Source organism: Gracilinanus agilis, chromosome 4, assembly GCF_016433145.1.
Source record: "Gracilinanus agilis isolate LMUSP501 chromosome 4, AgileGrace, whole genome shotgun sequence".
Taxonomy (NCBI): Eukaryota; Metazoa; Chordata; class Mammalia; order Didelphimorphia; family Didelphidae; genus Gracilinanus; species Gracilinanus agilis.
Genome location: NC_058133.1, coordinates 171,468,310 through 171,485,228, shown reverse-complemented (window position 1 = coordinate 171,485,228; position 16,919 = coordinate 171,468,310). Strand labels below are relative to the sequence as shown.

General features: G+C 35.4%; 1 protein-coding gene across 1 annotated transcript in view; it reads right to left on the bottom strand.

Annotated features, from left to right (window-relative positions):
* The window catches only part of ACACA (acetyl-CoA carboxylase alpha), a 246,389-nt gene extending 238,135 nt beyond the window's left edge, over window positions 1–8,254 (bottom strand). Inside the window, exons 1-2 of the mRNA XM_044673681.1 lie at window positions 8,215–8,254; window positions 2,222–2,474 (exon numbers count right to left, since the gene is read on the bottom strand). Coding sequence (XP_044529616.1) covers window positions 2,222–2,448 — 227 coding nt within the window. The 5' untranslated portion in view covers window positions 2,449–2,474; window positions 8,215–8,254. The remainder of the gene's footprint in view (window positions 1–2,221; window positions 2,475–8,214) is intronic.
* Window positions 8,255–16,919: the final 8,665 nt, after the last annotated feature.

Here is a 16,919-nt window from a genome sequence, read left to right as displayed (position 1 = left end):
CTATTTTAGGGGCAGCTGGGTAGCTCAGTGGAGTGAGAGTCAGGCCTAGAGACAGGAGGTCCTAGGTTCAAACCCGGCCTCAGCCACTTCCCAGCTGTGTGACCCTGGGCAAGTCACTTGACCCCCATTGCCCACCCTTATCAATCTTCCACCTATGAGACAATACACCGAAGTACAAGGGTTAAAAAAATACATATATATATATGTATATATATATATATATAGCTATTTTATTATTTATACATATGTATATGGAAATGAAGTATAAATATAAACGATTATGTCAATATATATGTCAATTTCTTTGGCTTTCAAAAATAATAGCTAACCTTCATATAGTGCTTTAAGTTTATTCCTTAAAATTATTCCCGATAACATGCCCTGAATGGGGATTAGCCTCAAATGAGTTTTTTTTAAAAGGTCAAATGAGAAACAGGCCCCTTATTAACTAAAGTGATACCACAACTTCTCTAGCCACTGACCACACCAGTCACAAGATATCCATGTGCTGCAGTCATGAGTTTTATAATAACAGAGAAGTTTGCAGGTATTATGCTGCTTATCATGCCATTTCAGTGTGAGTACCAACATCTGGTTTCTCTACTTCAAATCCAAACTGTTGCAAAGACTGGTTCTATAAACTATCTTATCTTATTTTTGGCTGGATTTCCTGCTCTGGTGCCATCCTAATAATACTAAGCTTTCAGTTTCCTATCATAGGAGAAAGATATCAAGTTTCATGTACTTGATCCCATTTTTCAAACCTAAATGCTCCACAGCCCCACAGAAAAAGTTACATATCAATCACCATCAGTTGTGAAATAACTCAAGAAACTTTGCACACATAAAAAGACTCTTCCAGAGGACTTGAGTTTCAATCCAAGATCCACTTTCTACTACCTCTATAATCCTGGCTAAATTGCTTATTTCCTTTGGGTCTCAGTTTTCTAATATGCAAAATGAGGGAGTTGGTTTCCATATCCTTTAGGTCCCTTCATCTCTAAACCCCTCTTTCCCACATTCCCCAGAGACAGAGCCCTTTGACCACCTATCTCCATATAAACAACTTGCCCCGTTTTGAGGCTAGTTCCATTTCAGAATACAACAGTATTGGTGGAAAGAGCAATGGACAAATGGAGTTGGGAGTTCTAGGATCTAGTCTCAATATAATAAGTAACTTAAGCACTCAACACCTTCATACAAGATATTTCATCCTTCTGGACCTCATTTGCTTCCTGTATAAAATGAAAAGGCTGGACTACAGAACTTCTAAAATTCCTCTAGCTCCAAAATTCTCTAATCACAGGATGGAAGTAGGCTCTTTTATCCTTCACCTTTCAACTAGCTACCTGAAAAGGTAAAGCTCACTGCCTCAAAGAACTCCCAAAAAGACTCGGGCAACTTATTTACACTCTATTAAAGTATTTAGTAGAGTAGCTGGATGATTTTTATGACTATTAAATATAGATTCTCCTAGATAATAATAGCAGTAACTTCAACAGTAACCACAACTTCTATTTATCTAGGTCCTTTCATACAAGAAACAAAGCATATCACCAGGAGTCAGCTAGATATTCAACCAAAACTAAAAAAGAGTAATAGTAATAAAAATTTCTCATAACATAAAAATAATTTAGTCCCTAAAGAAATCAGAGCCACGGAACCCTACCTTATGCCTAAAATTTACAATATTGAGATACACACCAGAAGACAACAGTGAAAAAAAAACAGGAATTGGAAGTAGAGGACCTGAGTGTGAATTCCAAAGATGATAATTAAAGTCTATATGACACTGTACAAATCACTTAACCTGTCCAGATCTAAGTTTCCTATAAAATGAGGGATTTGAACTAGATCCCTTCTGAGGTCCCTTATAACTCTAAATTTATGATCCTAAATCCCCTGTGAACTTAGTGATATGATAAGGTTGAGTGAAAGACAACTAAAAACCAAATTTGCTTGCATGTAGGGTCTATTTAATCAGAGACAATTTCAACAATGCTGGTCAATGAAGCAATGTACCAAATTCCTAAGCTCTACCTATCACTTCCCAAAGACCTGATATTTAAGGAAGAAATGGGTGAGGAAGGCAGAGAGAGAATTCTTTCTAAATCTATATTCCAGTTAAGTATTCTCTCCCTAGCATAATTTGTCCATTCATTCATACGGCAAGATTCTCAAGCAATTAGAATAACTACTCAATGAGCAAACTTCTTTATACCTCATGTGTAAGGCCAAGCCATCTTGTAGGCTTGGGAGTCCCAAGTCAGAGAGAGTATCTGAGCTGACAGAAGCTGGTGACAAAGATCCTTCTTTCTCCTCCAACAGATCCAGTTTCACCAAGTTGCTGATCTCATCCTCAGAATTATCTTCGGACACAGAGCCAATTATGAATCGAGAGTGCTGGTTCAGCTCCAAAGGCTTGGCCAAGGAAGAAGGTTCATCCATTATATCATCAAAGTAGGCTCTCAGAGCTAGAAAAAAAAATGTCATAGAACAAAATAAAATAGAATGAATAATAATGTAGGAATGAGGCAGAAAATGAAAAAAAAAAACCTTTTCTGAATATCTCAGCATTTTTATTTTCCCAAATATGGAATAAAATCTGGTGTCATACCACCTACTTCTACCTAGTAAGTAATAATTAATCTCTTCCCCAAAGTGTCATACTTTCTTTCTAAGTTTCTTAAGCCATTTCTATAGCCCTCAATAGTTCATGGCTGACCAAGTTACAATGATAAGGAAACCTTTACAAATGTAGTCTAAGAAAGTTTCTGGTTGCCAAATAGAATACTGGGATTTTGCTTATTTAGTTTTATTTTGTTTTTTAAAATTTGATACTTAGTTAAATTTATATATGTATATACACACACACACATAGACATATAATAGCTATTCCTTGATTAAAAATCAAGTAGTAATAGTTGTCCAATCTGTTTCTTCCGACTCTTGGAACTCTCTAAACAAGCCAACTTCAGTGTCCTCATCTGTGAAGGTATGGAGTCAGACTACAAGGTCTCAAAATTCCCTTCTAGCTCTAGCATACTTTGTGGTCATATCTTTAAAATCCACTGTGGGTAATATTTATATCAACTATGTGAAGGATACAAGATTTCCTTGATGGAGGCATTTCCCCAACAACCTGTGTCAGTCTAGCTCTAAAGTCAAAGGTTCTAGATTCAAATCTTGCCTGTACCCCTTCCCACCTATGGGGGGATAGGCAAGCTACTTCAACTCTCTGGGCCTCATCTTTAAAAGTATAGGGTTGTATTACAAAACCTCTAAAAGCCTTTCTAGTTAAAAGTATCTAAGGCTCAAAGAATTAAGAGATTAGACCAAGGTCAAATAGCTAGTAGTACTAGAGATCTGAACCCAAGTCTTTCTGACTCCAGATAAAACGCACTATTATGTATCTATCATGAAATAAATAATTTTTTTTAATATCCCATGCCTAATGATGTAACATAGGCAAGTTACATCAGGCAAATCTATAAGATTATATAAATTTTTATGAACTGTTTATGATCTTCATTAGTAGAATGAGTCTCCATACCAATGAAATCATAAATATATAGCATACAGATAGATGTGTATATGTAAGCATATACAGATATACAGATATATCACCTAGTGTCTATTATTGAACATTATACTTCATATTATTCACTTTAAAAGCTTGTTGAATGAATATATGTGTATCTAAAAAAAAAAGAGAGACAGAAACTGTTTTGGAACAAATTCCAGAAAATATTTTGTTTTTCAAAAATGATCCTAGTCTTGTCTTTTATTTCACTGTCCAATTATGTGGATAGAAATTACCCCAAAAAATTTATCAGCTTTTGATATTGGCTTTAATGTTAGGAAGCAGCAAATCTATCAGAAAATTTCAACAGCCAAGATGTAGGCTAAAATAAGTCCAACTTTCTTAGAAAAAGCATCTTATTGGGTATAAATAGACAATGCAGAGGCAAGTTATAGGAAAAATAGAAAGGATTTCTAAGAAAAGAATGCAACAATGCAATTATGACAAATATTTACCCCATCAAACAAAATTCAATGAAGTTCTAATTATCAGAATGTTTAAAAGGCTTAGTATCAAACAAGTTGTAGCCATTTTACTCTAAATGAAAACCAACACAAATTTTGTGACATTTCAACATGTCTATCTCATGAGGATATCATAAAATTCATTAAATAAAATTAATTTTATTTTCATTCCACTATTGTGTAATTTAGAAATGACAAGCAGGTAAGTGTAAGTCAGGCCTAGAGACTGGGGGGAGGGGCAAGTCTTGAGTTCAAATCTGGCCTCAGATACTTTCTAGCTGTGTGACTCTGGGTAAGTCACTTAACCCCCATTGCCTGGCTTATCATTCTTCTGCCTTGGAACCAATAAACAGTATTTATTCTAAGATGAAAGGTAAGGGTTTTAAAAGAAAGAAAAAAAAGACAATCAGAATGCTTTCAAAAAATTCTGCAAAGACTAACATGATCTGATGGGAAAGTAAATGAATAGAACCAGAACAACACTATAACAGCAATATTGTGGGATGATCAACTATGAAAGACTTTGCTATTCTGAGCAATACAATGATCCAAGACAATTCTGAAGGACTTAAAAATGCTATCCACTCTCTTTCTCTCTTCCCATATATATGTATAGATATATATATATATATGTCTATACACACACACACACACACAGTCATTCAACAAGCTTTAAAGTGAATAATACTAAGTATAATGTACTATGTTAGACACTAGAAGATATAGCATATATCTGCATATGCATACATAGCTATCAATATGCCATGTACTTATGATTTCATTAGTATGGAGACTCTCTCCATCAAAGAAGATCATAAACAGTCTAAAACTTATAATCTCATGGATATGCCTGATGTAATTTGCCCATGATTACGGTCAGAGGTGGGAGTTAAAAAAAAAAAAGAACTGATAGTCTGAATGCAGATTGAAGTGCTTTCTTTATTATTGTTTTTGTGTCTGAATTTTCTCAGGATGGAAAATATAGAAATATTTTGCGTGACTGCAACATGTGTAATCTATATTTAATTTCTTGTCTTCTCAGGAGGAGGAGGGAGAAGATAAAATGGAATTCTAAATTTTAAAACATCAAAATGTTAAAAATTTTTGTTTATGTAAAAAAATTATTTTCATTTTAAATAACTAAATGCCATAGGGGATTTTAAGTGGGATATGAAGAAGGAAGAATATTGTTAAGTCAAACAAAACACCAAAATTAGGGATTGCTGCCCTAGAAAACAAAGTTACTTCTTCTCCCCTTTACAGTACATGTGTAAAAACTTCTTAAGTACTATTATTTTAGCAGGGATTTTTTTTTAAACCAATAAGACAAAACTGGTTCTCTTAAAGGGGAAAAACAATTTTCATAAAAGCTAGATACTAGAAGAATGACTACAACAATTTATCAGCACCTGAAATAAACAAACATCTCCTAAAAAAGGAAATTGAGATTAGAATTTTTTTTACTCTGAAACTATGTCAAAATATGAAAATTCATGCAGCAAATATAGAAAAAAGCAAGTGTTCATTAGATATTCCTCCACTGGTATAGCAAGTTCTCTATACAAGTGAAACTTCTTTTTTAATATATATTTTAATATATCTTAATATTTAATATTTATATTTTAATATATTACATATAATATATTACATATAATATAGTATATAATATAATATAGTATATAATATAATATAATATAATAAGTTTAATCAGAAAGTCAGTAAGTTTGAGGGCTTTGTTTTGTACACACACACACACACACACACACACACAGAATCACACAGAATGAAACCAATGTGTAAAGCAGACAAGAGGAAACTAAACAATTCTCACATTAAGAGGTACACAGGTGCTAGGTAAAACATTCAGGAGGAGATCCTAGCTTCCCAGTCAGAACTGAAATGATAGGGTATTACATCTGGAATCCATAGTTACATTTCTGCATTAAATAAGATGAACAGAGATGTGTATTGAGCCTCTGATTTCACTGGTACAAGGAATTCCCAAAAGAAGAAACTCCTTCAGATGTAGGCTAGCATGTTCTCTACAATAAGGACTCAATAAAATGATCATCTCAAAATTAGCTAAGACAGATAAAGGAAAAAGAGAGATGAAGAAAAAAATAAGAAAATCTGATCCTGGGGTAATTAAATCAAAAGCTCTTTGGAGCCTATACTGTAAGGGATCCACTTGAGGGGAGCAAAACAATTTGGCAACCTCTGTCTTCAGCATGTGGCCAAATGTCAGGTATGGCTTGTTCACTACAGATAACATTTTATTTGGTGCAGTTTTTTACAAAAATGGGCCAAGTGACAAAAAAATCCACATGGGAACTGAATGGATCAGAAATGTATGTGATGGCTAAAGTGAAAGTATTTAACAAGACTTTCTATGTATACTGGACATCATATTTCTTACCTTCTCATTGAAAATAAAAATTTTTAATTTCTTAAAAGGGAAAAAAGAAATCCATGAGTAGCCTTTTAAAAAACTGATTATAAGACTTATCTATTCAAACACATGGATTCGGAGCAGTAGTTGTAAAACCATCCAAAAGAGTTTAATCAACTCTTAATTGATTCTTAAATGAAGAGTTATAGACATAGTACAGTGGATAAAGCACTTTGCTTGGAATCAGGAAGACTAATATTCATGAGTTTAAATCTGGTTTCAGATACTTACTAGTTATGTGACCCTGAGTAAGTCATTAGCCTTGTTTACTCATGTAAAAGTGAAATTTGGGGAATGCCATCTAAAAGTGTATATATTTCTATGGACATGGGAAATGTATCAAAACTACATTTCCCGTGATCCAACATGGTCCAACTGGTTTCTGTTTCTGGGTTTTTGGGCTTGGGAAGGCCTACGTCTTGACCCAGGGAAGAGCTTAAATCTCCTGGGTTAGGAGGGAGTGGGTTCTTTGCCAGTAGGCTCTTGGCCAGCAGACTCGAGACAGTAATGGAGGCGGCAGTTTTGAATGCTTACAAGCGCGTGGTCTAATGATTTTATCTATCAGCATGGCTTTAATTAAAATACTAATTTATATTATTATATCAGCCTTTATCATTTTTCATATTTATAATTATCTATAAAATGAGCTGAAGAAGGAAATGGCAAACTACTTCAGTATCTTTGTAAAGAAAACTTCAAATTGGGGTCATGAAGAGTCAGACACAACTAAACAACAACGAAAATTTAACAAACTATTCTTGAATGATGGCAAGGAATCAATATGCAGAAATTCCAATGATGAATTATAAAATTCCATCGTTGATAGTGGTTCCTAGCTTTGTTTTTAGCAGTTTCAGGAAACAGACTGTACTTATACAAAGTCAGGAAGACCAAAATATGCCCTAGAATTTGGTCACCTGGACAGAAATTTCAGCCCCATTATTTTGCTAGTGCATGTGTACTAAGTAATTAGCTAATTAAAATTTGTATTCTGAAAAAACATGAACCTCCAAGTCAGCCAAACTACATTTGTCCTATAGAAGGTTAATTTAGACAGTCAGTTCAAGAGAAGAAAAGTCATTGGATAAAAGATCTGGAAGAGACTTGAGGGCACATATAATTCGACTTTAGTTTAAGATGAGCAGATTTAGAAATGAGTCCAAGTTATCACTAGGGAGAAAAAAAGGACAAAGAAGGAAAGCCAGAGTAGATGTTCACATAGTTCAAAAGCAATTTCATGCTCCATCCTGCCTTGGTTGATTCCAGCCATCTATTCAAAGAATGGTGTTCAGATCTAGAGATTTCTCAGGGAAGGGTGGAAAATAATGAATTTCCTTATATACTGTTTTGTGGTTTTTTTTTTTTAATCTATACCTTCCATCTTAGAATCAATATCATATATTGGTTCTAAGGCAGAAGAGCAGTAAGGGCTAGGCAATGGGGGTTAAGTGACTTGCCCAGGGTCACACAGCTAGGCAGTGTCTAAGGCCACATTTGAACCTAAGAGGTCCTGTCTCTAGGCTTGGCTCTCAATCCACTGAGCCACCTAGCTGCCCCCTTGTATACTGTTTCTGTCATTAATTCCTTGCTCATGAAATACCATACCACAAGTTTTCCCATTTCCAAGTAGGATATTTTTTATACCTGCCTTGCAATTTAATATTTTAGTATATTAATTTTTACAATATTTCAAATATGTAAACCATTATGTTACTTACCTCTTATAATTCTTATGATGTAAGAAGATATCCACCTCCAGAAAGAACTAAAAAAGAGAAAAATGTAAAATATTTAAATCAACCCTGAAGTTTGTTTCTAGTTTTGCTCTTTCAGTTCAGAGATTACAAAATTAATCAACCTCTTCCATTCTATTTCCCAGGTATTTATTAAATATACCCATACTTCTATAAGCCACACTTCTAGGCACTGAGAATTCCAAAGATTTAAAAAAATTTTTTACAACAGCCTCTACTCTCCTAGAGTTTACATTCTACAGGGGGACAAAACATGCACAGAGTCAAATAAAAGCAGGATCATTTGAAAAAAAAAAAAAAAAGGAAAGGCCCGAATAAATGAGGAAAAATAATTTCCTATGGGTAGCACAGGTATTGAGTCTTAAAAGCTAAGGTGAGGAAGTGAGGCCTCAAGAACAGCCAGGCAAAGGCACAGCAAAGGGAGAGATGGAGTGCTAAGAACAGGGAAAGGCAAGTCATAGAACTTGGCTTGAACACAGAGTGAGTAAAAAGGAGTTATGGGAGCTTAATCCTTATAGAGGCAACAGAATCTGAAGAGCTTTAAATGTAAAGGTAAAGAATGTGTGTTCTATCCTAGGGAGTTCACTAAAGATCCTTGAGCAAGGGAATAATTCAAAATTCAGCAACTTAACATATAAATGTTCAAGTTACCAACTACTGTTTTATTCATCAAATGCTACCCACAAGGCAGGCAAGGCAGCTGTGTTAGTGGAAATTTGGGGTCCTTGGTCTTAATATCAAGATCCATGATATAAACTTCCTGTGGACGTTTAGAGGACTTGAAAACTACATTTCCCATGATTCCTCTTGTGCAACCCAGGTGGGCAGGAAGTGTGATTACATAGACAAAGGTATTTTTTTTTAAAAGGGGCAGGGCAGCTGGATAGCTCAGTGGATTGAGAGCCAGGCCTGGAGAACGGGAGGTCCTGGGTTCAAATCTGACCTCAGACACTTCCCAGCTGGGTGACCTGACTTGACCCCCATTGCCTACCCTTACCACTCTTCTGCTTTGGAGCCAATACACAGTATTGATTCCAAGATGGAAGGAAAGGGCCCCCCAAAAATAAACAAATAAATAAATAAATAAATGAAGTCTCAGAACTTCAGAGGCTCTTTCCTGTGGAACAAGCCAGGTGGGCAGAGGTAATGGTGGGGCATTTGAATTAGATCTTAGCAGGCACGTGGTCTTCTTAATTATCAATATGGCTTTAATATATATTTTTAATATATCCATCTATATCAATATTACTCGTAACACAGCCCAGCCAAAACAACAAAGAGCTCTGTAAGAAACAGAAGACAGAGGCCAAGGAAGATAAACCACCATAACTCATTCATTTACTGTCTGTCTGTCTGTCTGTCTGTCTGTCTGTCTGTCTCTCTCTCTCTCTCTGTCTCTCTCTTTCTCTCTCTCTGCTATTGCTTCAACAAGTACTACAGGACACTGCAAAGTCCTTGCTACCAAAATGTCAAATGTTTCAACATCAAGAAGAGGTATGAACATCTGTTTTGCCACTGTACCCTAAGTACCATGAGACTTTTCCATCTAACTTACAGCTAAAACCTTCCATACACATTGTTTCCCCCATTAGAATATGAGGTCCTTGAGGGCAGGAATATTTTTCTATTTGTATCCAACACGGTTTTGTACCTCATAAGTACTTTTTAAAAGCTTTGGGCATTCATTCAAGTCTTCTTATTAAAAGCACTTATCACACTACTGAGAGAGTTGTGAATTGTGGCAAACTCCTTGAAATGAACTATAGAATTTTATTTTAACCAAATGATCTCATCTCTCAGACAAAAGATCCTAAAGATGTTATTAATGGAGGGACAGGAGAAAGGCAGGTAAAGAGGAGGAACCAAACCATACAAAATATTTCTAGTAGTACTTTTTGTAAGAGCAAAAAGCTAGAAATAAACCAAATGTCCAATGATTGAAGGACTGCTAACAAAACTGTAGAATATGAATATAATGGTATGTCAAGCATTTATTAAGTATTTAAAAGACAAAAAACACAAGGAAGACCTATATGAAATAATTCAGATCAAAAAAAGCAGAACCAAAATAATGATCCACAACTATACATTTTTTTAAAAAAAGAACAAAATCCAGGAAAACACTCTGAAGATAAAATTAAGTTCAAAAAAAGGCATGAAAGCAAACAGGGTGATTTTGTACTACTTTGTTAGAGATAAAAATGCATTTTAAAAACAAAATATAAAGGAAGTTTACAATTTTACATACAATCTTTCTGCTCTTATTTGAACATTTATGTTTGTTGATAATTAGGTTTGTAATGAAATTGGAAAAAAAATCATTAATAAGATTTTGCCCTTCTACACACTAATCAAATCTATTACACAGTGTGAGAACAATATCTCTAGCTGATCATTCTACAAATGCTTCTTCTGCCTATACTTACTTCAATGGATCTTTCATCTCACTGATGTAGATGGTCCTTTCAATGGTATATAATCCACATAATGCATTCTCATCCTTTTTGATATCCTTCTATATCCCTACATCCTCTAGAAAATCATCTACAGAATGTGCAGTACCCCTGGATCTCAAATTATTGCATGGATACCATTGGGGCATATGCCTCTGTTCATCGCTCTCTTTAGTGAGATACTTGGATCTGGACTTAATTTAGCTAGGCAATATTTTCTACCTTCTCCCTACATTTCCCTCTTCACTATCTCTACCCTGTTGTAATAAAGCTACTGAAGCTACTAACATCCTCATGATTTAAGAGTTAATTTTATAAACGGTGACCACAATAATTCCTTTTTTTAAACCATTATTATCTTTGTCAAACCAAATTTTTAACTATTACGTTTGGCCACCCAATTTTCATTATTATATTTGGCAACCAATTTTAATTATTACACATCTCATTTGAAATTGCTCTATCCAAAATCAGCAGTGATCTCTTAATTGCCAAATCTGATGGTCTTTTCTCAGTCTTCATCCTTCTTGACCTCTCTCCTACATTTGATATTTTTGACAATCCTGTTGCTCCTCTTAGCTATTCTCTCCTCTCTGGGTTTTCCTAGCACTATGCTTTCCCAGTTCTAATCCTGGCTGTCTGACTTTTTCTTTTCAGTCTCCTTTGCTGACTCAACTTCCATATCATGCCACCTAGCTCTGTCCTGGACCCTTTTCTCTTCTCTACATACTCTTTGGGAGATCACTTGCACCACTGAAATGGATTTAATTATCATCTCTGAGCAGATAACGCAAAGATTTATATATACAGCCCCAAATTCTAGCCATGTCTTTCTGTTTCTTACTCCACAAAAAATCTTGCATCTGATCCCTTCTCTCTAGTCACACAATCACCTTAGCCCAGACCCTCATCACCTCTTGAATGGATTTCTGCAATGACCTCCTAAATGGTATCACTGTCGAGTCTCTCCACTCCAGTCCATTCTCCACACAGCTGCCAAAGTCTTTTTTCTTAAGTGCATTTGACCATATCAAACCCTGCTTAATAAACTCCAATGGCTCCTATTGCCTTTAAGATAAAAGAGGAATTAACTCTGTTGAGCTTTTTAACAACCTGGCCCAATCCATCTTTCCAGTTTATCAAACGTTATACCCTTCCACACTTTATGACCCAAACAAACTGCCTGCTCTATTCCTCACATGCAATACTCCATCTCCCATCTCTAAACCTTTGCATGTGTATGTCAGAATGCTTCCCGCCTGGAACAGAACACACTCCCTCCACCACTTCTACCTCAAAAATTCCCTCTCTTCTTTAAGATACATCATCTTCTATTTTTAGTCTTTCCTGATCCCCCTACCAAACTAGCAGTCTTCCCAGATTCCCCCTGACCCTTACATTTATCCTATGTATATACACATATCTCCCCAATAGAAAAGGCCTCTAAGAATAGAAATTGTTTCATTTTGTATCCTTAGTACCTGGCACATACCAGGCACTTAATTAATGCTTGTTAATTCATTAGTGGTAACCTTTTTTGCATATCATTATCAGTGAATAAGCATTGAGATCATGCAACAACTAAGCGTCCAATGAAATATGTTACTCATTGCCTCTGAATACACTCCAAAAAATGCCTTAATTTAGGGCTTAATCAATGATACATGTAAAACCCAGTGGAATTGTGCATTGACTAAAGGGGGGTAGGGGGACGTGGGGAGAGGGAAAGAACATGAAACATGTAAATATGGGAAAATATTCAAAATTAAAATAAAAAAATTTTTAAATGCCTTAATTTGCTTCTCCAAGAAAAACCTGTGTCTCTCCTTACATTTTTGCCTTTTTTCTAATAAGAATTGTTATAGTCAAGAATAATACAATTCAATAAAGAACAGTAAAGCATGGATTGACTTACACAAACTGACACAAAATAAACAGAACTAAAAAAAAAATATGACCACAACATAGATGGAAAAAATAAGTTAACAATTAAAACTGAAATTATTATAACCAAGATTGGCCCTGAAAAAGAGATATGAAAAGGCATCTTCCACTCTTCTCTAAAGCAAAAAGAGAGGATGGCTATTAAAGTTCAGATTTCGTTGATATGTTATTTCTGAACATTTCTTTTTCTCTTTTAAAATTGAAATATTGAAAAATGAAGATATTGTAAAAAGAAAAATATAAATGTTTACCCACACAAATATACATGCTCACACAGAGAGCTATTAGTATGATTCATTTATTCCATGAAAAATCCACTTGGTTACCAGACAAGGATCTTACATTTGGCATATCAATAGCTAAGTGAGAGAACCTCCCCTTACCAAAGCAGGTCAGCATGTGCTCTACATCTCAAGTCTCAGAGACTTGCACAGAACATTGAGAGGTTCTAAAATTTGCCCTTGGTAACAAATCTAGCATGTATCAGAATCAGTACTTGAACCCAGCTCCTCCTGGTCTTGGGGTCAGCTCTTAAACTCCTATAATACTGCCCCTCTAGTGTTTATAGATGGGCTAAAACCTGGCATTCTTAACATCCTCTGCCTCCACTACAGAAGCAGAAAAAAGCTACAAAAGTAATAGGGAGTACTTTATATTTTCCTTTATTTCATAGATTCACATAACAAAAGAATGTTTTTATTTGCAACAGGCCAGCCTATTTATCAGTGATGAGCCTCACCTTACTCTACTCAACTATATCAGTCCTCAAAAAAGAGATATCTACTACCAGGCCCATATGTGAGGCCTTCTCAACATGACAGAAGCTCCAGAGGTTATGTTTCACAAGCAGAGCTTTCAGGGTTACTCAAGGTCCCCTCCATACCATAATCATGCAACCAAGGAGGCCTTTAGGAAGTTTCCCCTTATATACTTCAATAAACACCTTGATTCCTAGTCTAAAACTCCTAATTCCAAACAAGGCCATAGTATCATACATATATACATTCATATGTATTATACATATGCACAGTATCAGACATACATAATCAAGTGCTATAATTTCCAATTATCCAAAATAGGCAATGGGAAAATCTAGTTCTTCTCTGAGTCTTGTGAAGCTTTGAATATACTTCCAACTAGCTGAATATCAAAAAAGGAAGTAAAGACAATCAAACCAATAATCTATCCCTGATGTTAACACTGCAGACTAGTGATGATGTTCCTACAAAATGTGATCTGGGTAGCTGGTATAGTGGATAGAGTACTAGACCTGGTGTCAGGAAGATCTGAGTTCAAATCCAACCTCAAACATCACTTTGAAATCCTAGACAAGTCACTTAAATTCTGCCTGTCAGTTTCCTCACCTGTAAAATGAGATTAATAGCATTTGCTTCACAGGGTAGTTTTGAGAATAGAATGAAATACTATTTGAAAAGAGCTTTGCAAATATTAAAGTGCTACACAAATGCTGGCTACTGTTATTGTTATCATCATCATCATCATCATCATCATCATCCAATGAAGCTGGGAGCCTTGCCAAAATTTGAACCTAGGTCCCCTAACAATCTAGGATTCTTTCAGCTACACAATGGGACCTCTAATAACACCTTTCTAAATACACAAAGATGTATAGCCATATGGAACTTAATGCAACATCTTGCAGACATGGAAACTGTGGCCTGTTAAACAATTTGCTTCCAATAGCATAGGTAACAAGTACCAGAGAAAGGATCAGAACCCAGGTCCTCAGCCTCTAAAACCAGTTGCCCTCATTGATTCCTAACAATAGCTGTCTTTTAGTATTTAAAGGGATGAATGGGAGATAAGCTTGAGACTTGTTTATTCCTAAGAGTTGAGTAAGGGTGTTTGATTTACAAAGGGGCAAATTTAGGATTAATGAAAGGAAAAATTCCTGTTTAGAATAATCCAAAGGTAAAAAGGCCCACCTCTGGAAGGAGTGGGTTCCCCTGCTTCAGACCTGATGAAGAACTATAAGCAAAGATTGGATAACCAGTCGTCAAGTATATTATAGGAGGGAATCTTTTTCAATATAAGTTTAGGGGGGTACAGCTGGGTAGCTCAGTAGATTGAGAGACAGGCCTGGAGATGGGAGGTCCCAGATTCAAATCTGGTCTCAGATACTTCTTAACTGTATGATCTTGGTCAAATCATTTAACCCCCATTGCCTAGCCCTTACTGCTCTTCTGCCTTGGAATCGATACATAGTATTGATTCTAAGGTGGAAGGTAAGGGTCTTAAATATGTGTGTGTGTGTGTATGTATGTATGTATGCATGTGTGTATGTTAGGAAATGGATGGCCACTGAAGCCCCATCGGTGACTGATTGCACCCTACTGTTTAAAGAATATTAATGACAAAATTTGAGTAATTTCCAGAAATTATTCATTTTCTCATACTTATATCAATGAAGCTATAGGAAGTTTTACCGAAATAAAAATGCATGATTTATTCTTATTTTTATATGGAAGCCCTTACATTTTTGTATAAAAAGTCCCAAAACTTGAGATCTATCCCTAAACATGAGGTAAGACAAATCAAAATTATTACATTTGCTTAAGAGTCAGAATAAGTCACAGGAAGATTTTTTTTAAGAAATAAAACATTTAACAAATCTATTTAAGCTTTGATCCTTGAACTCAAATGACACTGTATTTTCTAAATAGCTTTACTAAAAGGGGAAGCAATTAGCTTCAGTTGCCTTCTGATAAATGTATCTGAATTAAATTCAACATGTTCTAGTTTTCTCAAGAAAATTTTTCATAAAGAAATTGAGCCACTAAAACAGGAACTAGATTCACTTTGTCTTCTATTTTTGTCAGCTTAAAGATCAATATTTTTTATGGATTTTTCCAACACCCTCCCTATTACCTGACCATTATTTAATAATCTGCATTAAGTGATCTTTGATAAAAGGCCTCAAAAATCAAAATCTCTTTCATTTCAAAGGCAGGTGCAGCAAACTAAACTTTTATAATTTGAAATATGTCTATCAAGAGTTTTCAGTTGCCAAAATCAACTCAAGAATACTCTAATAAAATGTATACTATTACTTCTCATATTTCTTCATCCTAGCCTCTGAATTGATTTTCCCTACATTTGTCTCTAATTGGCCTCTCTGCCAAGTTCATCTTTCTCATAGTGACCAAAACAACCTTCCTTAAAGATTTCATACTAAATACAATGTTTATTAAACATTTACTGGATATATATAATATATACTCACACGTAAAAGGCACTGTACTAGGAACTAGAGATATAAAGAAAGAGTCTCTGTCTTCAAGGAGTCTACATTCTATTGAGAGCAGGAGAATATAACACCACAGATAAATAAATATAAGACAATCTGCCAAGGAAGAAAGCACTGCTCTAACAAGTGGGAGAATCTGGAAAGATTTCACTGGAAAGATAACATCTGACCTGAGCAAAGAAGGAAGATAAGAATCCTGGGTCTGAGATTATGATGCAGTACATTCCAGGCAGGAAGCCTGTTTAGAAGGAACAAAAGAAAAAAGAGATGGAATGCTAAGTTTGAAGAAAAGTTAATAGTCCAGTATACACTGGGATGTGGTATGTGAAAGGGAGTAATGTGAAATAAGACTGGAAAAATAGGCTGAAGTCAGATTATGAAGGGCAGCAAATGCCAGGCTAAAGAGTTTATATTTTATCCCACAAACAACAGAAATTTGTCTATCCCCTTAAAATTGAGAACCTCTGAAAGTTATTAAGTCAACAAGCACTAATTAAGCATCTATCATGTGCAAAGCACTGTGCTCCTCACAAAGAAAAGCAAAAAGCAGTCATTGCTATTAGGAGCTCACAGTCCAAAAGAGAAGACAAAATTCAAACAATAATGTAAAAACAAGATACTACATTTGCTCTTTTTTTTTTTTTTTTAAACCCTTACCTTCAGTCTTGGAGTCAATACTATGTATTGGCTCCAAGGCAGAAGAGTGGTAAGGGTAGGCAATGGGGGTCAAGTGGCTTGCCCAGGGTCACACAGCTGGGAAGTGTCTGAGGCCAGATTTGAACCTAGGACCTCCGTCTCTGGCCTGGTTCTCAATCCACTGAGCTAACCAGCTGCCCCCTACATTTGCTTTTAACCAATTAGAGTCTGCTAAGTAACACTGGATAAAATGCCTGCACCAAAGCTAAGAAGCCCTGAGTTCCTATTTGACATGACACTAGCTGTGTAACCCTGGGCATATCATTTAATTTCCAAATGCTTCTTTTTCCTCATCAGCTAAATGAAGA